Source organism: Carassius gibelio, chromosome A1 (assembly GCF_023724105.1).
Source record: "Carassius gibelio isolate Cgi1373 ecotype wild population from Czech Republic chromosome A1, carGib1.2-hapl.c, whole genome shotgun sequence".
Classification (NCBI taxonomy): domain Eukaryota; kingdom Metazoa; phylum Chordata; class Actinopteri; order Cypriniformes; family Cyprinidae; genus Carassius; species Carassius gibelio.
Window position 1 is genome coordinate 6,717,294 of NC_068371.1, and position 25,407 is coordinate 6,742,700.

General features: G+C 32.9%; 1 protein-coding gene across 3 annotated transcripts in view; it reads right to left on the bottom strand.

The window, feature by feature from the left end:
* Positions 1–747: 747 nt before the first annotated feature.
* Positions 748–25,407, bottom strand: part of LOC127970172 (uncharacterized) — a 139,979-nt gene continuing 115,319 nt past the window's right edge. For all 3 annotated transcript variants that reach the window (XM_052572602.1, XM_052572855.1, XM_052573154.1), the window contains exon 4: positions 748–986. In XM_052572602.1, the coding sequence (XP_052428562.1) occupies positions 921–986 (66 nt within the window). In that variant the 3' untranslated portion in view covers positions 748–920. The remainder of the gene's footprint in view (positions 987–25,407) is intronic.

Below are 25,407 nucleotides of genomic sequence, written 5' to 3' on the forward strand. Positions count from 1 at the left end.
GTGATGTCATGCTACATTTACATTTGTATAAATCTCATCTACATTTTGGATGACGAAAAAGTGAGTCAATTTTCAACAAATCTTTGGGTGAACTCTTCAAGAAAGTCTGCAGACTCTTGGTCTCATTTTAAAAGGCTTCTCTATCGAAAGCACTTGTCAGCTGCATTTGGTAAGTCACTGAGTCTCATTTCAAAAAGTAGCCATTACATGTCAAAGTAAGATAGAAGATGCAGTAATTCATGTCTCACATGTTTAGCTCTTGGAGCTGTCCAATGTGCTGAATTTCTACTTAATTAAAATCACTATATTCTAAAGTTGTAAGGACAGTTTGTGATATGACAAATAATGCACATTTATCATTTACTGAAGAATGTCTAAAATCTTAAATAAATAATGTAGTAAATTAGAAAATCTGTTACATATTCTTGTCAGTAAAACTGCATATAGAAAAATGGTAAAGGAGGTAATTACATTACAATTATTATTTTTTTTTATTAATATTATTATTATTATTTTTTTTTTTTTTTTTCGCAATACTTCTAATTTGACCACTCTGTAAACATTTTCAACTTGTTTTAACATGAAAACCCAAGTTCCCAAAGCAATTTTGTCAAAAACAAAAAAAAACAAAACTTGAGATCAAAACAGCAACATCAGAATAATTAACTGTTCTGGACATGGCTTGGTTTAAAATTATTTAAAGGGCCATAAGACTATTGTCACAAAGCTTAGCATAAGAATAATACACATAACATACTAGCATAGTTCTTTTTTCTTTTCTTTTTTTGCCCAAAGGTGGCGCTGTAACCTGACAATGCCTATAACTGCATGCCAAATTAAAATGATTTCAGATACAACTCAAATACAACTGGAATTTTAATACAAACGCCTGATTATACTTACAGAGGTTTAAGTGTCATCTAATACCATTGCATTTGAAGTAATAAGAGCATGTCCAATGAAGCATAACATACTTCATCACCACCCTGGAAAAACATGAATTGTTAAAATATATAAATATTGTTTTAATCTATTTACTTCTTTGTGAATAGAAATAATAGTGTATGTAAAACACTATTATATTATATTATATTATATTATATTATATTATATTATATTATATTATATTAATATGTAATGTATTATGTATTATAAAGATGTAATTTATAGTTTTAAACTATCAAGCAAGTGTAAATTGTATTTAAATATTCTTCTTGCTGTGCATATATAATTCAATACCTCAACATGTCTGTTCACACTCACAGTCTGTGTTTCAGTGCCAGAACCTACAGGAAATTAAAATAACGTAAGAGTCAACTTGGTTCAGATCAAATTAATTGAGATTTAAAATTGTACAGCATAAGCTCAATTGACTGATCAAAGGAAATGCATAAAGTTTTCATTACGGTGACTGTGATATTTTACAGTTTTTATGTGATACTGTATGAAAGCAAATCTAGAGCTGTGATAATATCTGGCAACATTATAGCTGTAATGTAATTGAGTTCAGGAGTGAAAGATCACCTGTAGTTTTCCTCTGACAGATGCAGTACACACAGATGGAGAAGAGGAGAACACACACTGGACACACACTGAACAGCAGCGTCCAGCAGAGCACACAGTCTGATGCAGGAGGTGTGGACGAGGTGTTGAACCGCTCAGAACCAGGACACACTGGCTCTAAATCAAACACAAGCCATTTATAAACAGTCTCACATTATTCATTTAAGATACATGTTTTATTTTATATATTTAATTAATATATACATTTTATTTTAACATCCTATTAAAATAAAAAAATTACCATTAGCAATATATTTAATATTGCAGATATTTTCCATTTGCCAAGCATAATGCCTAGCAAATAGGATTGACATTCAGATCATATTTGAATGGTACGAAATTTGCTTGTTGTTTATTAATGCTAAAATAATAAAAATATAAATTAAAAATCTGTAAACCTTGTATTAACAAACATTCATACTTACTAAACCACACATGAGTTAATGTATAATATTAACTAAGAATGTAACGTATTGACAGATTTGTAAATCATTTGCTAATGATTAATTAAAGAAGACAACTGGAAGCTGAAATATATATCTTTGATCCAGTGTGGTAATTAATACATACATTTAACCTATTAGTACATACTAGAAGTTGTTAATAAATTAATAAATAATGACACATTTAATTAATTGCAGTTAATATATTACTTGATCTATTAATCAGATAGACTATTATTTGCTGATGAAGTAATCATTAATAAATGGTTTTCTCAGGATTATCTGTGCATTAGTTAAGAATTAATTCATGCACATTAGTGCACCCGTATTGTACTGTTACCGAAAATGTTATACACAATAGATGCAATTTCCTGCAGTTCTGATGTTTGGAAGTTTGACTGCAGGATTGTGTCAGCATAAATACTATATATGTGCTTGCTAACTATATTAAAAATATTATGAAAATAAAAGAAATGGGTTTGTTAACACAAAACAAATCAACATGAACAACAGTGAAAATGTTTTCTCACCCAAGACAGATAGACGAGTTGTCAAGTTTCCATACTCATACTCAGATTTTTCATTTATGATGCCGTGTACATCTTTACTTATTTTATTTTCTCTTTTTGCACAGTAGTATATTCCCTCATCAGAGACACTGACATTTGTAATATGTAGATCATATGAGTTACTGGAGCTGTTGAGCACAAACCTAAAACGTGGAAACTTCTCCTTGAACAGGTTTTCAGTCTCTATTAACAGAGATGGTTGATGCTCATGTGAGCAGTTTCTCAACCAAACAATCAGTGATCCTAATGGTATGACACAGTCACAGTAGAGAGTGATGCTGTCTCCTGCTTTTACTCTCATGTCCACTTCTGCCCCAAAGACTCTCTGCTGTTCACAGAACAAAACACCTGAAAAAGAAAATACAAGTTCAAATACATGAAAGTTTGGTCAATGAACAGTCAATCAAATCAATACAATGGCATAAAATACAAAATTTAAAAACACAAATACGGACGTACACACAAGTATGATGAATGTAACTCTTGCACGCTCCATCTCAGTGACTGATAAGGATGAGGACCTTCACCGTAGATGGTCTGGTTCATAGTGGTGGGAGGGGAGGTTTTTTTTTTTTTTTTTTTTTTTAAGTGAGGGTGATATTATTTTGGTTTGTCCTACATATTTATTTTCTATTTTATTTTTGTTTTTTTATTTTTTAAACACGTAAAAAGCTCTTTTAGATTATCACCATCAGTTAAATAACTTCTTAGTCAACTTCATTTTGAATTACTGCACAGTTAAATGTAACAGAATGTTAAATAGTTTGTATATGTTTCAATATGGTAATTTTTGCTACTTTTTTTTTAATACAACTGTGTAACACCTTAAAAGATGCAGAGAAGTCATACATTAAAATTTGATAATTATTATGTTTAATGTGATGATGGAGAAGACCTAAAGTGCTGATCGTCATTATGGGTTTCCTGTATTGTATATTCCAGCTACATGGCTATTGTTTTCTTTGGTCTCTAAACCTCCCAGAATTAATGTACTTGTGTTTTGTTTGTTTGTATAAGAATGAATTTACTTGAAGATGTTTATTGTTGTTAGAAACCTATTTTTGTTTCTGGCTGTAACCACAAAGTGTTCCATTCACTTACTAGTGTGCAGAATCATAAGCTTGTGCACTGAAAACCCTAATAAGTTGACTGAACTAAAATTATTGAGTAAACTTGTTGCCTCAATTTAATTGAGTAATGGAGTCTCCCAAAACTTACATATTTAATTTTATTTAACTTGACGGTTTTGTAGACTACCTAAATCCCTCAGAGGTTTAAATGTTGATACATGATTCATTTGAAGTCACCATTGTGGTGGAAAGTGTTTGGTTTAGTTGGGATCTTGGTCCAGTTACTTCTTGTGTTAATTTGTCTCTTGCTGCTGTATTGGTGTATTTTAAAACGCTGTTTTTGTGGTGAAAAAAAGACAAATTTAAATGAGCTCAAGTGTTATTTGATGTTTTTTGCTGATGAGAAAGTCATCGCATAATACGTATTTGAGATCATAAAATAAGTTTTGTTTGATATTTTTAACAGGCACCAGGAGTAAAATACTTATTTTAAAGATGGACGAAATGAATGTGTTTTAAATAATTTGAGTAAAAGAATCAATCAAGTACTCACACACACAGACTTCTAGATGTAGCATATGCATCACAATAATGGTGACAAACAAAAGAGCTCCATAGCACAAACTCCTCCTTATTTTCCAGCCTTTTTTGTTCTGATTGTCACCATTGATGTGATGCATATCCAAAATCTTGATGTCTGTTTGTGACGACATGATCGGTTTTCTAAAAGTAAGTACATTGTTTTATCTACAAAGTTTATATCTATAAAAGTATATCCATAGTTGCAGCAATACATTTTATTTTACTATAATTAGTCACCATTACAAGCAAGATATGTGTATGTTAGATCTCAACTCTCTTTGCCACAGTAACAGTGTTTTACAACACACAAGTTACAGCAGCAAGAAACAAGCTAACACCAACAAAGAGCTGATAACACCTGAGCTCTTTTAAACTTTGTCTTTCTTCGCCACAAAAACAGCATTTTAAAATATACTGTTATAGCAGCAAGAGACAAGCGAACATAAGAAGTATCTGGACCAAGATCCCAACTAAACCAAACATTTTCCACCACAATGGTGACTTCAAATGAATCAAGTATGCACATTTAAACCTCTGTTAATTCTCAATAAGAGCTTCTCTAGATGTCTGACAGAAATAAAGTCACAGAACCTTGTAAGGAGGATATGTGAACATCTGTATCGGATGTACAGAAGACATAAAAAACATTTAAAAAAGACGTCATAAAAACATTCTCTCCTCAGTGGATGTCTTTTCAATGTCTGCAAAGACATATATATATATATATATATATATATATATATATATATATATATATATATATATATATATATATTTTTTTTTTTTTTTTTTTACTGTGCAGCATAGGGTTTACTGTATTTTCATAAATATTGTGACAGTTTGTCAAAAGGTCAAAGTTTAAATATGCTGTTATTTGTTTTACTTCAGTGTGCTGTCAAAAATAAGAACATCATTTTCAGTTAAATTTACATGTTGAGTTAACTTAAATATATAAGTACACTTGAAATTAGTACCAAGTTAAGTGAACATAATTGTTTAAGTACATTAAATAAACATCAAGTTTGGTGAACTGAGTGATTTAAGTACAATCTACAAAACCGTCAAGTTAAATAAACTTAAATATGTAAGTTTTGGGAGACTCCATTACTCAATTAAATTGAGGCAACGAGTTTACTCAATCAATTTAGTTCAGTCAACTTATTAGGGTTTTCAGTGCACAGTCTACAAAACCGTCAAGTTAAATTAACTTAAATATGTAAGTTTTGGGGGACTCCATTACTCAATTAAATTGAGGCAATGAGTTTACTCAATCAATTTAGTTCATTCAACTTATTAGGGTTTTCGATCTAACGAGTTAAGCAGTAACTTTAGCTGCCATGTTCTTTCGCTCAAAGGAAAACGATTGGGCCACTTCATCAAATACTTAAGTTGTCATTTCAATAATCATCTCAAAATCACGTACCACAAGGATTTAAATTAACATATTTCACCAGTAGAAATCATGCAAAACAACTTTATATCTACATAATTTTAGTCACCGAACATAGTACACAAAGAAAAACTTCCTCTTGAATTGTAGTTCAGCAACCAAAGAGACCAAAAGGATGAATTTTGCAACCCACCAATCAGTGCTTTTGTTCTCTTGTTGCTAGGCAGAATTTCTCCCATGGCCAATCACATTAAAGGAAGAACAGAGTGACGTTGAGTTTTTAAGTAAGAACCGGTAGATCGTGAGCGCGCGTGCGTCTGATGTTGCTAAATGTAAGTTATGTCGAAATTTTGGATAAATTATTGTAACTGAAAATCATATTTAGGTCAAAACTGTCAGTTGTTTGGGAACTAAATCCGTTGTAAAGAGTGATCTATTTAAGCCCACTCAAATGCTCGAGTGCAGACGATGCAGACACATCAATTTTAGGTAAAAAAAAAAAAAAAAACATAAAATAACACAGATTAAATACAATAACTCATGCACGTTCAAATTCAGCGCTGCCGTAATGTTAACAGTTTTAATAAAATGTCCTATGTTACGTCTGTTTTTATATTGTTTATCGACAGTAACGTTATACATATGTATATTGTTTGGATTAACTAGACGAGTAGACAGACATGAATGTTCATCGTACTGAAAATAAGCAAATATTGTTAGCTGATGCTAACTGTCTAGCTAAAAAGCTTGTTAGTGCTAAGTTGATGTAATTTTTATAATGTCCAAATATTTTTATTCAGCCACACACACACACACACACACACATATATATATATATATATATAGAGAGAGAGAGAGAGAGAGAGAGAGAGAGAGAGAGAGAGAGAGAGAGAGAGATTACATCTGGTTAGAAAAGAAATGATGATGTTCAGAACATGGTAACTACAGTAATTATCAGTGGGAAGAGATGCACCCCGTTTGGCTAGGGGTGTTTTTAAACCACAGACAAGATTTGAGAAGGAAAAAATCATTATGAAATTTGTTTTATTATATTTTCCTTAAAATGTTCTTCCTAACTTTAGGCCTTATTATCATGTCATATATACAGTACAGACCAAAAGTTTGGACACACCTTCTCATTCAAAGAGTTTTCTTTATTTTCATGACTATGAAAATAGTAGATTCACACTGAAGGCATCAAAACTATGAATTAACACATGTGGAATTATATATGGAATTATATACATAACAAAAAAGTGTGAAGCTGAAAATATGTCATATTCTAGGTTCTTCAAAGTAGCACCTTTTGCTTTGATTACTGCTTTGCACACTCTTGGCATTCTCTTGATGAGCTTTAAGAGGTAGTCACCTGAAATGGTCTTCCAACAGTCTTGAAGGAGTTCCCCGAGAGATGCTTAGCACTTGTTGGCCCTTTCGCCTTCTGTCTGCGGTCCAGCTCACCCCTAAACCATCTGGATTGGGTTCAGGTCCGGTGACTGTGGAGGCCAGGTCATCTGGCGCAACTCCCCATCACTCTCCTTCTTGCTCAAATAGCCCTTGATGCCTTCAGTGTGACTCTACAATTTTCATAGTCATGAAAATAAAGGAAACTCTTTGAATGAAAAGGTGTGTCCAAACTTTTGGTCTGTACTGTAACTTTGATGTTCTGTAAAACAACTAACTTTAAAATACTTTTTTCTTACTGGTGAAAATCAGATGGTCATCTCTGTTTTCTCTCAGGTACATCACAGTGTAAGCTTCACAGTGAACATTACTCTAATCAGCGTAGTCCATATCAACAACAAAAATATCTTGACTCCATATAGTGGTTATTTTGGAAAAAATCCAAGGTATTTTGAGCAGTAGGATTATAAAAAAAAATGTGCTAATATAAAATTATATTAAGTAGCCTATATAAAATTGCAAACATCTATCTTGCAGTACTTTTTTACTTAAGTACATAAAAAATTGAGTACTTTTGTACTTTCACTTGAGTAAAATTGAAAAAGGAGTACTTTTACTTTTACTGGAGTAATATTTTACCATATGTATCTGTACTTTTACTCAAGTACTTGATTTGTGTACTTCGTCCACCACTGCTGTTTAGTGAACATACTGTGCATTTTTCAAAAAGTAAGCTTTCTCCTGGTCTCCTGGTCTGACTTTCATCTCCACTTATTCTCCATAGATTCTTGTCTGATGGAACAGTAAAACTGTAAAAGAACAAAACTACTTTGTAAAACATAATTATACAAAAAAATATCCATAGTAGTGACACTATTGTTCAAAAAACTATCAAAAAATACTGACAAAGTATATTTTTACTTACACATGATGCATGATGAGAGCAACTCTTGACCTCTCCATCTCAGTGATTGATTGTGAATAACTGACACTGGTGAGGGTCTCAATGCAGATGTAAACTTTCATCTGATTGGTAAAGATAAATGGAAAGTTTCCTCTAAAATGGCCTGAGTCATGAGGGGCTGGCAGTAAACTGAGCTGCTCTCTGTATGAAAGAAGCATGAGCACAGACTTAACCACACACCAGTCACCTTATATACTTTTTTGCTCTGATTTGGCCTTATGATCAATCACCTGACCTGAAATTTAACTGTACTTTAGATTATTTGATTGATATGTTCAGCCGTATCTTTGTTTCAGACATGCAGATTATCATCCTTATTTGAGACATTTTATACTTTACATTTTACACGCAATCAGCTAGTCAGTTCATGCCTGTCATGAGTGTATAATCTTTTTAATCAAACTGCACATGCACAATTCATGAGATTCTTTGTTTTATTGTAATAGGTTCAGTTCAGTATAAACATGTCAAAACAGAAACACACACGTTTTTCATTCAGAGTGCTCACAAACACTACACATTTGCAACACATCATGAGACTCTCTCTTCCCATCTCTTAGTTGATCATCGGTCACCAAGCACATGTTTCCATTACCTTTGTGTGGTTTTAAGCGTAGGTTAGATTGCACATTAATTCTAATTTATTAAGATTAGCCCCTTGAGACGTATCATCTCGTTTTCAAGGGGGTCCTTACAATGAAACACAATTACACAATTACACATATTTGAAAGAGAGAAGTACTTGCTCAAATAACTTCTGCTAATGCTCTGTGGTAAAACTGACACTGACAAATGTCTATCAAGATGAAATTAGCTATGTTAAATTATGAGGCAGAATAAGAGATTTTTGAAAAACTGTAATTTAACAGTGAACTCCGTATTGTTTTTTTTGTCAGTTTAATTTAGTAACATGAAGTGTGTGTGTGATAATGTATAAAATTATCATGGATTTTAATTGATCCAATAAAATACATATTTATGAAATTAGAAATACATCATTTGAATAAATGAAAAATGTATCAATATTAAAAAATAATAATAATTTGAACTTGACAAAAAATGAACCTGTTAAAATGACCAAAAATAAAGTAAACATTTTCAAGGAGGACAGTCACAGACTACTGGAAACTTTTGTGATTAGACCTTTACCTTAGAAAAAAGAGATGATTGGACTCTGTGAATAGCATTGAATTCACACACAAAAACCACTTCTTACATCCTGTTAAAGCCACTGTTGCATTTTGTAATATAACACCTGCTTACAATGTTCACCATATCAGTCTGCTCAAGCAAATGCTGTCTCTGTCCTGCCATTGAAGACCAGGCCAGTAAGTTTCAGTATTATAAGATAAGATTTTTTTTTTTTTTTTTTTGAGTCTATATTTCATAAAATAATTCCCAGACTTCTGTGTTCTAGGCAAGAATCGGTCCTGATAAAATGGTTTGTTGGTAACTGATATTGACGTCATCGTCTGTAATTGTAAGGAAGACCAGACTAGTTTGGACTATTAGCCACTAGATGGAGCCATTGGGTGATCATACATTTTTTACTCTTTTGAGCTGTATTCATATTCATAAACACTATCATAACTTAGAGAAACTATAATTTTTTTTCATTGTAAACATTCGAGAGCATGTGCTCATTACTGGTTGAACAGCAATAATTTGACCAATTATATCCAAATGTATTTTGAGATGTATATTCATATTATCTGCACATAAACTCAAACACTTATGATGCTTTACACTTGTTTGGGACATCTGATTGATAGTCGGGCTGATATATAAGAAGCTTTTAATACAATTCAGAACATGTAAAAAAATAAATAATAATAATAATTTTTAAATAATTAAAATTAATTAAGAACATACAGTTAGATGATCTGCATAATCGTAATATTTATTAAAAGTAATTTACAATAATTTCTCAAATATATAAAGTGAGGACAGGAGTGAAGAGAGAAACCGGACACACACTTAACAGCAGCGTCAAGCAGAGCACACAGTCTGATGCAGGAAGTGTGGCAATGGTGGTAGATTCATGCATAGATACTGCCTCTAAATTAAACAAATAATTTAAAATGCATATATATATATATATACATATATATATATATATATATATATATATATATATATATATATATATATATATATATACCATTACGCTTGTGGGCTCTATGCAAGCAGCTCAAACATCAAACATAAAGCTAAAACACTTTAAAATGCACACATGTATTCACAAGGTGTGGTTTCTTACATTGCATGTTAAAAACATGCTTTGCAAAAATAATAATAACAGTCACAAATATCACTGAACACATTTTTATTTGGAACAACACTTCTAAAGAACTACTAGAACTTCAAGAGATGCTGGACTCTCTTTACTGGAAATGTAACCTGTGCACCCAACAAGAATGAATTCACACATTAAACAACAAACCACTTCCTACATCCTGTGGCCCCTTAAGACCACTTTATAATGTTTGCTAGCCTTCATGTGATATCTACATGAATAAGCTCAGTCAGTTATCCCTCTGAATATACATCTTGATCACTGTTTTCTTTAATAACTATCATAACACATAATATGTAACTGAATCTTTGCAATTGCCAAACCTACAATAGCCAAATTCTCACATTAATGACTGTTAGTTCCATATATACACCACCTAAAAAGATTAAATTATCAATTTATATATTATACTGAAACAAAAGGCATAGATATAGACCAATGTCAAGTTTTGAAAATATACAAATACAATTTTAGCATTCTAATATTACTCATATTATCATACAGTGTCAGGAATCTCAGAAAAAGGGGTTGATGATTTAAGTACAGCTTGTACCATACATGAAACCGAAAACATGTCAACTGTGAGTCTTATTGACATAAAACTAGGAAAAACATCATGTAAGTAGACAAGTGATCAAGAGAAAATACCTCAAGTGTAAGTATTGGGACTGACTGCTAATATCAACATTTCTGACCCCATGCATGTGGTGACCCATTACATGTAAAATAAAGGCTATTAATATTACTGTTATTTCATGTTTAGACATATTTTGTACTTCATGTGTAGATTCACTTATTTCTTTATTTTTAAAATAAAATATTATTTTCAACATAAAAGTATGTTGTTTGTTGAATCCACCCAAATCAAAATTGCATTAATGCTATGAATTTTGTACAAAATATATATGACAGACAGACAAGTGTATGTTTGAGGGTCCTGTGGAAACATTTGTGTTAGGTACAGCTGACCACAAGAAGAGAGAGAAAGAGAAAGAGTAAGTGAGCGAGCAAACAGTTGAGAGAAACCATTGTAACATCCTGTTGATCAACAACTCTTCATTTTGCTGCAGCAAAGATGCCCATTTTACTCATGTTAATGCTATAGAAAAGAAATCTGAGTTTTTCAGAGTGCTGCACAGCAAATAAAGTAATTTTGATTCAGGGCTGCAAAGATGAGATCTACATGCTGTTCCTCAATTATGCAGTTTGTTTTATGCATTTAACTTTATTGCACAGAAGGGCATACTGATAAATAAGAAGGATCTATTAACTGATTCATTGATTGATTGATTGATTTTAATCCAATAAATTAAATCAAAAAGTTATATTAAATGTGTGAGTAATATTTGATACAATACTGTAAATACTGAAGCTTTTTCTATGTAGTTTTTTATTTATTTTATTTTTTTTTTATATTTCATTAAAAAAAGAGTGATGATTTACATGAGTGCAGTTTATTATCCATACAATGAGGGAACCAGAAGTTATAGAGCGATCAGAGTAGAGATTGATGTTGTCTCCTGGTCTGACTTTCATCTCCACTTCTTCTCAATCAATCTAACTGAACAGCAAAACACCTGTAAAAGTATTAGATAATAATATAAAGCATGTCTGTTGATGCTGCCTTACATAATACACAGTAACAGCATTTTTGTTTTGTAATTACTTGTAAAAAATAATAATAATAATAACAGCAAATGAAAAAGAATATTTTTATGAAGACTGCACTTTCCAGAGGCATCATTGTCAGTCACACACAGGTGATACAGTATATATTTTTTTCCACTAATTTCAGTAAAGTAACCTTTATGTTCAAAAGTAATAAAGACATTACAGTAATTTCTGCCTCTCAAGGAATACATTTTCTGAAACAGGACGTCCCCAATGAAGTATGCAGCAAATGCACCTCAGAAGGATAAATACACAGCAATGTGTGATTTATTAATGTCAGATAAGAGCTGAATATAATTTTTTGCTCTATGGGGTGATAATGCAGATGTGGTTTAAAGGGGTCCTATTATGTTATTTTCCAAAGTCTTGATTTGTTTTGGGGTGTACTAGAACAGGCTCTTATATTAGATTGTTCGAAAAACACATTATTTTTCACATATTTTACATTATTGCAACACCTCTCTCTCCAATCTGGCATGAACTGCCAAATAGTTCATGTATCAATTCAAAGCACACCTTCTGAAATACACCATGCCAGGATTGATTAGCTGGGCCAGTGTGTGTTGTGATTGGCTCCACTTTGTGTAAGGTTGGGAAATGTTAGCTTCAGTTTAAATATTGCATCAAAAACAAATCAATTTGACCAAGATTTAAACCCGGGTGATTGTAACCAAGTTTCTCTGCCATGGGAAAGCTAACATGTCTCTAGCATAGTGATAACACTTATTGCCTACTCTAGTGCAGCTGAACCAGAGATTGTCCCATTCGTCTGTATTTGTGATATCACAAATCCCGGAAAATATGCGTAGTAGTCCAAATGAGTCATTCGTCATAGTGGATTTTGAGCTTTGTAATTTAGCAGATCCTTTTTATGCTCAAACAGCAATAACACTAACTGAAGATGAAAAAGTAAAAAGCATAATAGGGCCTATTACTTTCTTGATTTTGTGGAGAGACTCACATACATCAGATAAAAGTTTAGGCAGATGACTGTTATTCAATCCTTTCAGCACTTGGAGCTGTCCAATGTGCTGAATTTCCGAAATTTTTCTAATTAAATTCACTGTGTTCCATAATTGCAATGTCAGTGTGTGATATGACAAGAAAACGTGCATTTATTATTAAAGGGTTAGTTCATCCAATAATCAAAATGATGTCATTAATAACTCACCCTCATGTCGTTCCAAACCTGTGAGACCTTCCTTTATCTTCGGAACACAGTTTAAGATATTTTAGATTTAGTCCGAGAGTTCTCAGTCCCTCCATTGAAGCTGTGTGTACGGTATACTGTCCATGTCCAGAAAGGTAAGAAAAACATCATCAAAGTAGTCCATGTGACATCAGAGGGTCAGTTAGAATTTTTTGAAGCATCGAAAATACATTTTGGTCGATGTAACCAGATCTTCTTGAACCAGTTCACCAAATCGAACTTAATCATTTAAAATGGTTCACGTCTCCAATAAGCAATAAGCGAATGTAAAAAAGATATTCAATATTTTTTTATATTTCAAAAGATATTTCAATATAAATAGCTTCCGTGATTTTAATGGGAGTTTTTAAGAGTGATTTAACTCTGGCTATGAAGTCAGTGATAATGTTTTTTGATAATATAAATGTTCTTTCCTCTCTTTCTGTACCATGAAAGTGTTATAATTAGTAACTTACAATGTTTTTATTAAATTCACATTAAATACAAAGTCAGTCATATTCAACATATTTAATGGCATGACAACCATATCTGGTAGCTACCTAAGTAAAAAAAAAATGGGGGGGGGGGTTATGTATAGTTAAATTATTACAAATTGCATTTACTTATACATATTTGAGAATCAAGATATTTCAGGATGTAGTTAACATGTTTAGGAATATTTTGAATAAAAAGGAAAAAATAAATAAAACGTAAGCCTATGTCACTTATAAAGTTCCATTGTAGCTGCTGTGTGTCACATGACAAGCACAAGCAATACAAAATTATTTAACTATTAAACATGATGAAACATTCATTTGAGTTTTAATGTGTATAGCTTTCTTAGAGATTGCAATGTTACATTACATGGTGTAAAATGACTTAAAGAATAATACTGAAAGTAGGTCAACATGAATTTTTAAAGTGTGCCCTCTAAAAGTGCAAGTGGCCCCTGCCTGCCCCTCCCCCCTCCCCCCTGTGGTCTACAACCGCAATCCTTTCTGAACGCTGCCCTACCATCACAGTTCCCCAGCACAATGAGGACTGTAACTCTGTAACACGCAATCTCAGTGACTTATAAATGTGAGGGTCTTCAGAGCGGAAGTCAGCTCTTATTTGATTGAGGGGTATCATTATTTATTGTAGTTATGTAACTAGTATGTATATTGGTCTCTAAATATGTAAATTATTTACTTGTACATATGATTGAACAAGTATAAACTTGGTTGAGATGTGTTAAGCTCTGGGTTCTGAAGAGGTGTCAAAACCACCAATCATTCCATTACAACAGTGCACTCTATGCAGGCCCTAGTTTACACACAAATAATAATGCACATACATATTTGCAAGGTTGTGGTTTCCTATACTTCTTACCAGCCCTCTTTGGTGCATGAGAAGAAAACTTACCTTATTGTTAGAAGCATAGCTATCAATAATGATGGTGATAATAATATCATACCCACTTGAAGGCTTGGGCCAAAAACAGTAAATATGTCATGCAAGTACACAAGTGGTCAAAGAAAAGAGCACATGTGTGGGTATTTGGACCAACTGCTAAAATCTCAAAATTTCTGCCTCCATGTGACCCATTAGATATGAAGTAAAACAGCTTTTAGGCCAGGGGCTTTAAAGGGGCCGGCAATTTTAAAGGCTGTCTGGAACGTTCGCCACCTGAAAAATCCCACAATGCACCTCAAAAACTATGTTGCATCGGCACTCACTATTTTTCACCTTTATTTAACCAGGAAAGTACTCGTTGAGATTAAAAATCTCTTTTTCAAGAGTGTCCTGGCCAAGATAGGCAGCAGTACAACCATACATACAACACAGAATACACAATAACATAAGACAACTAAAATAGCAGATACAACAACCACAAATCCTTAGCATATCATGCAGAACAACTACAGCCAGATGTGGCTGTTTCCAAGTCAGTTAATATCCTCTTAAAAGTAACCAATGAGACAAGCTTATTAAGTTTCAAATTTTTCTGTAACTTGTTCCATGCAAAAGGAGCAGCAAAGTTAAACGCCTTTTTCCCCAGCTCAGTTCTAACACTTGGTACAGACAAAAGAACAAGATCCTGGGACCGAAGATTGTAAGTCCCTATATCTTTTACACTGATGTAGGTCAGAAGGTAGGATGGAAGAAGACCTAAAATAGCCTTATATATAAAAACATACCAGTATGCTCCCTTACTGGAAATAATGTCACATTTCTAAAGCGTGAAACACAAACCACATGAGTCAACTCTATAGATATAAAGACATATGATAGAAGAATTGAAAAGAGAGACCTTTTTTATGTTGTTTATTAATTCATAAAGTGATGTTCTACTATGTGGTCCGTTATTAGTTGAACGTTATCATGTCAATGGAATTTGAGTGATCACTGTCCCAACGTGCAGTGAGTCAAGACAGGAAACTTACCAGTGACCAAATCTGTGTACACTATATACTGATTCATTTGCTCGGGAGCTAGGGAAGCTGATTGAGATGCACCTAAAGGAATCCAGCGATTGCTGTAACTAAGCTGAATAACAAGCATAAACCATAACTAATAAAACGTTAAGACAATAAACAATTGCAACAACATATGTGTGTTTTTCAAGTCTTCTCCAGATAATAAATAAAGTATTTGAATGATAAAGTGCTATCTGACATAGCATTTATTACAGTAGCTACAGAAGTTACAAAATATATAATCTGCCTTATTCTGTGATGAAAATTTAACATTTTAAGACATTAAAGTTTTTTTTCAATTTGACAAATATTATTATTATTATTGATTCAATGTTATCATCATTATTAGTATTATCATTATTATTACATTTGATATCCCCCCCCCCCACTTCTGAAATGATTGACACGCCCCTGCCCTGAAACATAACTGAATATAAAATGTCAAATCAAATAGGTTATGTTATCATATAGGTTTTGTGGCTCCATATGAGTTTTATTCAAAATCACTCTTTTGATGTTGATATTGTTTTAAAATATTGATATGACTGCTGAAGCATATTTTGTATTTCTGAAAGTACTATACATTTCTGTATTTCTTCATGTAGATTTCTTTATTCTTTAAACATTTAATAAAGATAAATTATTTCAATTAATTATTGTTTGATTAGCCCTGTTTTTCAGGGTTCCTGCTATGAGAAACAAAGAGATTACAAACTGCAAATCGCACACTGAGAAGTTGCTGTCACTAACTTTTTGAGCCCGGTCTGATGAAAATGCAATAGCCTGATTTTCGGTTTCTATTTCGGATGCTATTTATAAATTGACTTTGGTGTGCATATGATATGCAGTTTTGGTTTAGTACATACAGTTTAATACACACCTATCCCCATACCCCTAATCCTAACCATTGCATATCATATAAACACCACAGTCAATTTCTGCGTATAAATAGTGTCAAATATAAATAGAAAACTCATGGTACAGAAATGCATATTCATGAGATCGAGTTGAACCTTGTCTCATATTTGAAGAAGTTTGCTTTATTGATTCTGTTATGTTTATTACTGTTAAGCTGCCTTTAAACAATCTGAATTGTAGTGCTATATAAATAAAGGTGACTTGACTTTGCTGATAAACACCTAGTTATTATATGAAGTCTTCACTCACTCTCAAAAAATATATAATTATTGTTATTTTATAATAAAAATAAAATGTAAAATCAGAAAATGTACAGATAACATTTAATAACAAAATTAAAACTGAAAACCTTTTTCTATTTTGCTCATATTTTATTTCAACTTTCAGCATTTGTAAAAGTGATTTACCTTTTGTGAATATGTTTTGCTTTATGGGTAATTACATATGTAAATGTGTAATTCTATGAAGATGAAGATGATAATTCTATATGTTCCAAGTTTGTTTCATGTTTGTGCGTGCATACTTAATGTGACCCTGGACCACAAAACCAGTCTTAAGACAAAGGGGTATATTTTTTAGCAATAACCAAAAAAACATTGTATTGGTCAAAAATATAGATTTTTCTTTTGTCAAAATCATTAGGATGTTAACATCATGTTCCATGAAGATATTTAGTAAATTTCCTACCGTAAAAATATATCAAAACTTAATTTTTTATAAGAAATATGCATTGCTAAAACTTCATTTGGATATCTTTAGAGGTGATTTTCCCAGTATTTTTTTTTTTTGTTTGTTTTTTTTTTTGCACCTCAGATTCCAGATTTTCAAATAGTTGTATCTCAGCCCAAATAATGTCTGTTCCTAATAAACCATACAACAGTGGAAAGCTTATTAATTTTATTTCAGATGCTTTATAAATATCAATTTAGAAAAATTAACACTTATGACTGGTTTTGTAGTTAAAAAGCATGCTTGAGAAAAACATGATCACATCTTGGATCACATCTTGGCATTGGGATAGGCAGAGGTCAATAGTCTATAAGAGACTTCAGTGTGAAGGCAGATCTTTCCATTCTTACTCATCTCACACTGATAATTCTCCATAGGATCCCACTGAAATGAACAGGAAATGCATGACAACCTTAGTAAAATATATTTAAAAAACATTTATTTCATACTAAGTATAGTTCAAATCTATTAACATATTTACTGACGCTCGAGACTTACTGATATACAAATTCTAATTACATTCTATTTGGAGTAATACTTCTGCACAATGCATACTCAATATTAAGCCTAAAATGTTTTTTAATTTCACTATTATAAGGACTGTATGATTTCTGAATAATATCTGTCTTTAAATCCAAGATATTTAAAGTGTACCTTAAAAATAGTTGCAATAGTTCCACTTTAACTCAATCAAATATACTTCATTATATCTTTATTTGGACTTTAGTTCTACTTTCGCACAATTAAAATGCATCAAGCATAACATTTTGCAGATTTTGTGTATACCAGTTTACTATACCAAAAGTACAATTGCAGGGTATTTTTATTTAGTGCATAAATATGTAAATGTATCTGTAGTACTTAGCTGGAAATAAATGTATTTCAATTACATTTTAGCATATTTATTTTTCACTAGGGAAAGTTTGAAAATTTACAGAAAACAAATAATAATATGGATACCTTATTAACATCCGCTGTGAGCATCTCTGCACTCCAATCAGAACCTAAATATGAATAGATGCAAGTAAATTGAGAAAATAATGCAGGTCTGAACAAAGGTACTTCAGCACACATTAATATATATATATATATATATATATATATATATATATATATATATATATATATATATATATATATATATATTATAGACCAATATTTATGTATTAAGATTGCACTGACATTTTTATGTATATATATATTTTTAGGTTGCCATTTTTTAAGTGCAAAAAAAAACAATGTAGGAAAAAAGATGTCAAAGAAATGAAGAGTGAATGGTTTACCTGTAGTTTGAGCCCGACAGAAGCAGAACACACAGACGGAGGACAGGAGTGAAGAGAGGAGAACACACACCGGACACACACTGAACAGCAGCGTCCAGCAGAGCACACAGTCAGGAGGAGCGGAGGGTTCAGAACAGGAAGTCACTTGTTCTAGATTAACACAAATGTATCAATGAATGTTAATAAACATATTTTTGTTCTAGTCATTTTGATTTTTCACAGAGGAAGTTAAAGTTCTTTAGAATTACACAATGTAATAATATAGAATTTTTTTCTTACCTTCCAGAGAGACGAGTTGTGCGGTTTCCATAATAATACACTTCTGATGAGGTGATGATGCCTTTGTCATCTTTGTTTACCTTATTCTTTAGTTCTGCACAGTAGTACAGTCCCAGATCAGAGTCACTGATGTTGGAAATATGTAGATCATAAGAATTACTGTAGCGGTTGTAGATAGAGCTGAAACGCTGAAGTAACTTCAGTTCCCATTTCGTAAAATTTATTATGAGAGAGGGTTGATTTTCATGAGAGCAGTTTCTTATCCATACAATGACTACACCAGAAGTTAGAGACTGATCACAGTAGAGAGTGATGTTGTCTCCTGGTCTGACTTTCATCTCCACTTCTTCTCCATAGATTCTTGTCTGATGGAAGAGTAAAACTGTAAAAGAACAAAACAACTTTAACACTTCAAAATGTACAATATATTCAAAAATATTTCTACAAAATATTCACAGTGGTGACACTGTTATTAAAAAAGCTCTTAAAAACGACTGAATTTTTCTTTTTTTTCTTACACATAAGCATGATGAGAGCAACTCTTGACCTCTCCATCTCAGTGAGTGATTGTGAATAACTGACACTGGTGAGGATCTTAATGCAAACTTCATCTCTCATCTGATTGGTAAACATCACTGGAAAGTTTTACCTAAAATGGCCTGCATCATGAGGGGCTGGCAGTAAACTGATTTACTGTTTGTATGTAAGAAGTATGAGAAGTTTTACACAGTCACCTTAAAAACTTTTTTACTCTGATTTGGCTTTGTGATCAGCCAGCTGCAGTTCATAAAAATGCAAATGTTCAAGATTACTTTAAATTATTTTCAACAATATATTTATTTCAGACATGCAGATGTCCTTATTTGAGACATTTTATGCTTTACATTTCACGTGCAATTGTCCAGTTCATGCCTGTCATGAATGTCTAATATTCTTAATCAAAGTTTACATGCACAATTAATGAGGTTCTTTGTTTTATTGTAATAGGTTCAGTTTAACATCGAAACATCAAGGAACAGGAAACCCACAAGTTTTTCATTCAGACCGCTCACATTTCATTTGCAAAACATCATGAGACTCTCTCTTTCCATCTCTTGGTTGATCATTGGTCACAAAGCACACGTTTCCATTATCTTTGTGTGGTTTTGAGTGTAGGTTATAGTGCATATTTTGAAGGAGAGAAGTACTTGCTCAAACAATTTCTGCTAATGCTCTATGGTTAAACTGACACTGACAGATGTCCATCAAGATTAAATTAGCTACGTTAAATTATGAGACAGAAACATATGATACAGTCTTTTGTGTAACACGGTGTAATTTAACTAAATATAAGTGAAGATCAATAAATCATGTCCAACTACAAAATATAAGTGCAATGTTAAAGTCACAATCTGCACAGGGACACAAAGTTTGACGATCCAAATTCAATATATTTCAGGGGTAATCCAAAGCCATAGCCCATAAACAGGCATAAGGTCATAAACAAGGTAGTCAGTCCAAACAATTAGGAAAGAAAACTTAAGACAATAAGGATGATCAGGAAATCAGGCAAAGATATCAACTACAACAAAGGGACCAGAATACAAGGCTAAGAACAGCAGAGAGACACTTTCAAGACTAAGCAATGAATGAACGGGGGGGGGGGGGGGGGGTGATAGATACAGTGAGACTGAGACTGGAGTGAGACTAATTGGGTGATAGATACAGGTTTTTGCAATAGATGCTGAGTCCGTGCAAAGGATCACGGTATATGTAGTCCAGGGTAGAATGGCAAGAGTCAGGGGTGAAGTGCCCTCTGGTGGAGTACATGGGCACTCCAGCTGGAGATCGTAACAGTTAGCAAGACTTACTGGTCCTTATGGATCAAATAGATTTATAGGAGTGCATAAAGAACTGTTTTTTTTTTTTAAATTAAAGGAGAGCAAAGAGCCATGAATATGCCCAATTCTTGTTATGATAAATCTTGTGCTGGACAGAAAATTATAGTAAGGGCTGAAACCATAGCAAATTTTTCCCTTTTTTAGAATACCTCCTCAAGAACAAATTACAGCCTACATTAAATTTACTCAGTGACCATTAGTTAATTAGTTGATAAACCTGTGGGTCAAAAATCTATTCTAGTGATGATATTTGCCTGAGGTTTGCAATTTTTTATTAATATTTGAAAATGATTAAAAATAATATTAAAATCTGAACATGTGGTGTAAATTGTTAAATATGTCTGTGAGGTCCTAATAGAGATGTCTCTTCTCTTAATACGTCTTCAAACAAACAGGAAGCACAATCATATATGCAATAATGCAGATGTTGTTCAGTTGTTCAGCACTGTGTGCTGTCCACTGTGCTGTAATTGATACATACTCATCCATCAAAGGGTATTTTTGAAGTCTGCAGATGCAAATCAAGCCTTTGCAGACATTGCATTTTACACAAACCCACCACAAAAGCATTTCCAGACACAAACTAACCTATGTCCTATCTACATCTCTCTCATATGCACACAATCAGTAAACTGAATGGAAACATTTGTGGTTAAGATGGTTATCTTTTTACATGAGAATGAGACAAGACCTATCTTTGAGTGTAAACAAAGACATTTGGAAATAGGGTTTAAAAGAAAACCTTTTTATTAATTTACATCTACTTGATTTCAAATTTATTTTAAATGTACTTAAGAATCAATTATGCACCAGTGCGAATGATAACAAAAAAAGGAAAATAAGGAATGTATCTTACTACTTATGAGCAACTAAAATGAGCAGGAATGTAGTTTTTATTTTATTTTATTTTTTGGAGACAGCACTCAAAACTCAGGTTTTGCAGCCGTGCATACTTTCCTGCTTATAAAAAAAGCATTATATATGTCAAATATGCATTATATACCTAATGAAAGCATTATATGATCATCACAGACACATTTTAAAGGGGTCATATGATGCAGTTAAAACATTTTCTCTTTCTTTGGAGTGTTACAAGTTGTCCGTGCATAGATAATATCCCTAAAGTTGCAAAGACTAAAGTCTCAAACCCAAAGAGATATTCTTTATTTAATCAAAGAGATATAACTTTTGTTCTCGCTGTAGTATTGTTGCTGCTGCCGCCATGTTTGAAGACGCTGTTTGATTTGTTGTGAAAGCGAAACTACTTTGTTTGGCCTTCTAAAAGAGGATATCCTCTTTGTCATGCCTAGAGCTGATCTGTGCTGGTCACTGAGAAAATACATTAACTTCATGCTTTGGATCTCCGGATCAGCTCTCACCGTGGACAAAGTGGAGTCCAGCCTGGGATCATCAAATGTGTTTGAGCAAGCTCCTTTGTCAAATCCACCGACCACGCCAAACTCAAGTCCTCCGGACATTCATCACTTTTGCCCGCCATGTGTGATGCTGTGTGTTGCGATGTGAAAGCGAGACTATTGTTTGGCCTTCCAAAAGAGGACACAGTTAGACATCAGTGGTTAAGTTGTATTTACAACACTATTCCAGAAATATTCAACCCAAATATTCAGATGTGTGCAGTTCTTTTTTTTTTTTTTTTTTGGAGGGCTGTTTCCTGGACCAGCAGCCTACAATGCGTCTGTGTTCAAAGGATGTTTTTATAAACTTTGCAAGGACAATCTGGTGGTTCTGACTCACAGCCTTTATTTTGTAGATTGAAAGAATTTGCCACTGATTCTTCAAACACGGGTTTTAAGCAGTTTTTTTTTGCTCCTAGCACATTCATGAATACATGCATACATACTGTACACATCTGTCATGAAAACAGAATCAAAAAAAGAAACAAATAGTGAGACTTAGCAATAGATAATGTGTCTGAATCTGGAACAGTAGATTGATTTATGTACAGATTTGTGCAATTTTACTCTATTTAGAACTGTTTAAATAAGGAGATATGCATATGTATTTACATAATACTTGAGAAAGGCAATAATTTAAGATGTAGAATGATTTATGGAAATTAGTTACGTAACACAGGTAATGAGTCATACTGCATGTTACCTGTTTAAGCTGGAAATGGCATGGGGGAGGGGATTATGCCTAGATGTTCTAGTGCACAGAGTAGCGTCTGCCTGAGGGGAGAAGAGCAAACAGATTGTGTCTGGGGTGAGAGGGGTCTTTGATGATGTTACCTGCCCATTTCATAACTCCGTTGTCCGTTGCGGACTTCTTAAATCTGATTTGTTGACTGACTCAAACCAGAAAGTTATAGTAGAGCACAGAATCAACTGAATAATAGCTGAGTAAACCTGTGTCATCTGTGCCTATGGCAGGTTGAAATTTTCACAATGGAGTCTTTATCAGTGTCTCACTTCAGATCCTGAGAGATGGTTGTGCCCAGGAAACTGAATGACTCCACATGACAGTCAAAATACTCTCCATGATAGTGAGTGGAGGGAGAGTGAAGGGGGGGGGGGGGGGGTTCTCCTGAAGTCCACAATCGTCTCCACAACTTTGACATACACGTCATCAAACTCACCAAACAAAAAAAAATTCCCTTTAGCCTTTGTTTGTGTTCGTATGTTGGTTATTATTATTTATTTGCTCGAAGGCATCTAGCTCACAATAATTCACGCACTAGGGAAGTTTCCTTATGGCTATCAAAATAAGGTTTGAGTTCATTTTAAGATTAATCTCTCATATAAACAATTTTTTTTTTCTTTTTTTTTTTTTCTTTTTTTTTTTTTTTGAAAAGTCTGGCATAAGTTAGTTCTGCAGTTTATCATTTAAACACAGTTTTAATATTTGGCATTTTTCAATTATTCAACAATAATCAACATAAAATTAAAGGTCTGGATGTTTCTTTAATTTAACCTTCTGTCTGTAAGCAGACTTGTCACCGTCCTGGATGAGGCCGACGACAGGAGCTTGACAGAGGGGTCTTTAGAGGTGCAGTCATTTGTGTAGAGAGAGAAGAAAAGTGGGGAGAAAACACAGCCCTGAGGAGTGCTGATGGTGTTGGATGTGAGTTCTTCCAGCCTCACTTGTTGCTGCATGTGTATTCTTTAACAATAACCAATATAACTGGTCTGGATATTTCTTTAATTCAATCACAGTCCCTTTTCTTATATCTTAGCTGTTCACCCAAAATTAAAATTTTATGAACATTTACTCACCTTCAGCATATCCAAGATGTACATGAGTTTGTTCTTTATCATACCTGCAACAAATATTTGTTTAGAGCTATATTTGACTGTTTTCACTTGTACGCAGTGCTTGATCTGTGCAAATTTCTTTACTGATTCAGCTGAGCAAAAAAAAATTCTTATGGTTATAGACCCATATTATGAACCAAGGTCTTGTATTTTAGAAGCAACATTTAGGAATACATTGAAAGCATCTTTATTGTGAATCGTTTTTTCTAACAAACATGCATCTTTTCACTTTAAAAGATGTTTATTGATGGACTGGTGTCATGTGGATAACTTGTGCTTTATTAAGGTGTTTAAACTCTCATTTAAATGGCATCCATTCACTGGAGAAATCCATTGGTGTGCAAGTGATGTCATCTCATCTACATTTTAGAAGGCGTAAATTTTCAACAAATCTTTGGGTGAACTCTTCAAGAAAGTCTCCAGGCTCTGGGTCTCATTTCAAAAGGCTTCTCTATCGAAAGGTTGCACTTGTCAGCTGCATAAGGTAATCAATAAGTCTCATTTCAAAAGTACCCGTTACATTCCAAAGTAAGATAGAAGATGCAGTAATTAATGTCTCACATGTTCAGCATTTGGAGCTGTCCAATGTGCTGAAGTCCTACTTAATTTAATTCACTATTCTGAAGTTTTAAGGACAGTGTGTGATGTGACAAAATAATGCAAATGTATCATTTACCGAAGAATGCCTAAAATACATTCCCTTTCTATCTTAAACAAATAACCTAGTAAATGGAAAATCCATTAGATATTATTGTCAGTAAAACAGCGTATAGAAAAATTGTAAAGGAGGTAATTTCATTACATGTATTACTTTTTTTCTAATTTTACCACATCTTTTGTGAATAAACCTTTCTTAAATAACTAGTCCTTAAAGCTCATCTCAATATTCCTGTAATTTCAGTTAATTCACTAATTATTTCTCTAGAGATCCAATGTTAACAGTAATTATGAACAAGTTCAGGAAAAACCTGAGATCAAAACTGCAACATCAGATCAGAACATCAGAAAATGAACTGTTTTGGACGTGGCTTGGATTAAACATTTTTAAAAGGCGATAAGTGTGTTGTCACAAAGCTTAACATAAGAATAGCATGCACCCATATAACATTCTAGCTTAGTTTTTTTAGCCAAAAGGTGGCGCTGTAACCTGAAAATGCCTATAACTGCACGTCAAATGAAAATGATTTCAGATACAACTCAAATACATCTAAAATTGTAATTAAAACGCCTGATTATACTCAGAGGTTTAAGTGTCATTTAATACCATCTGTGGTCTGGGTTTTTTTTCTGTTTTTTTTTTCTTTCTTTCTTTTTTTCTCTTTTTTTGTAGTAGTAGTATCTGAATAATTTCCTGATTATCTGATTGAGGAAGTATATACAGTACACTTACATTTATTAACACGTTGCAGTTAACTTTTTTCAACATGCTTCTTTCTGTTTTTGTCT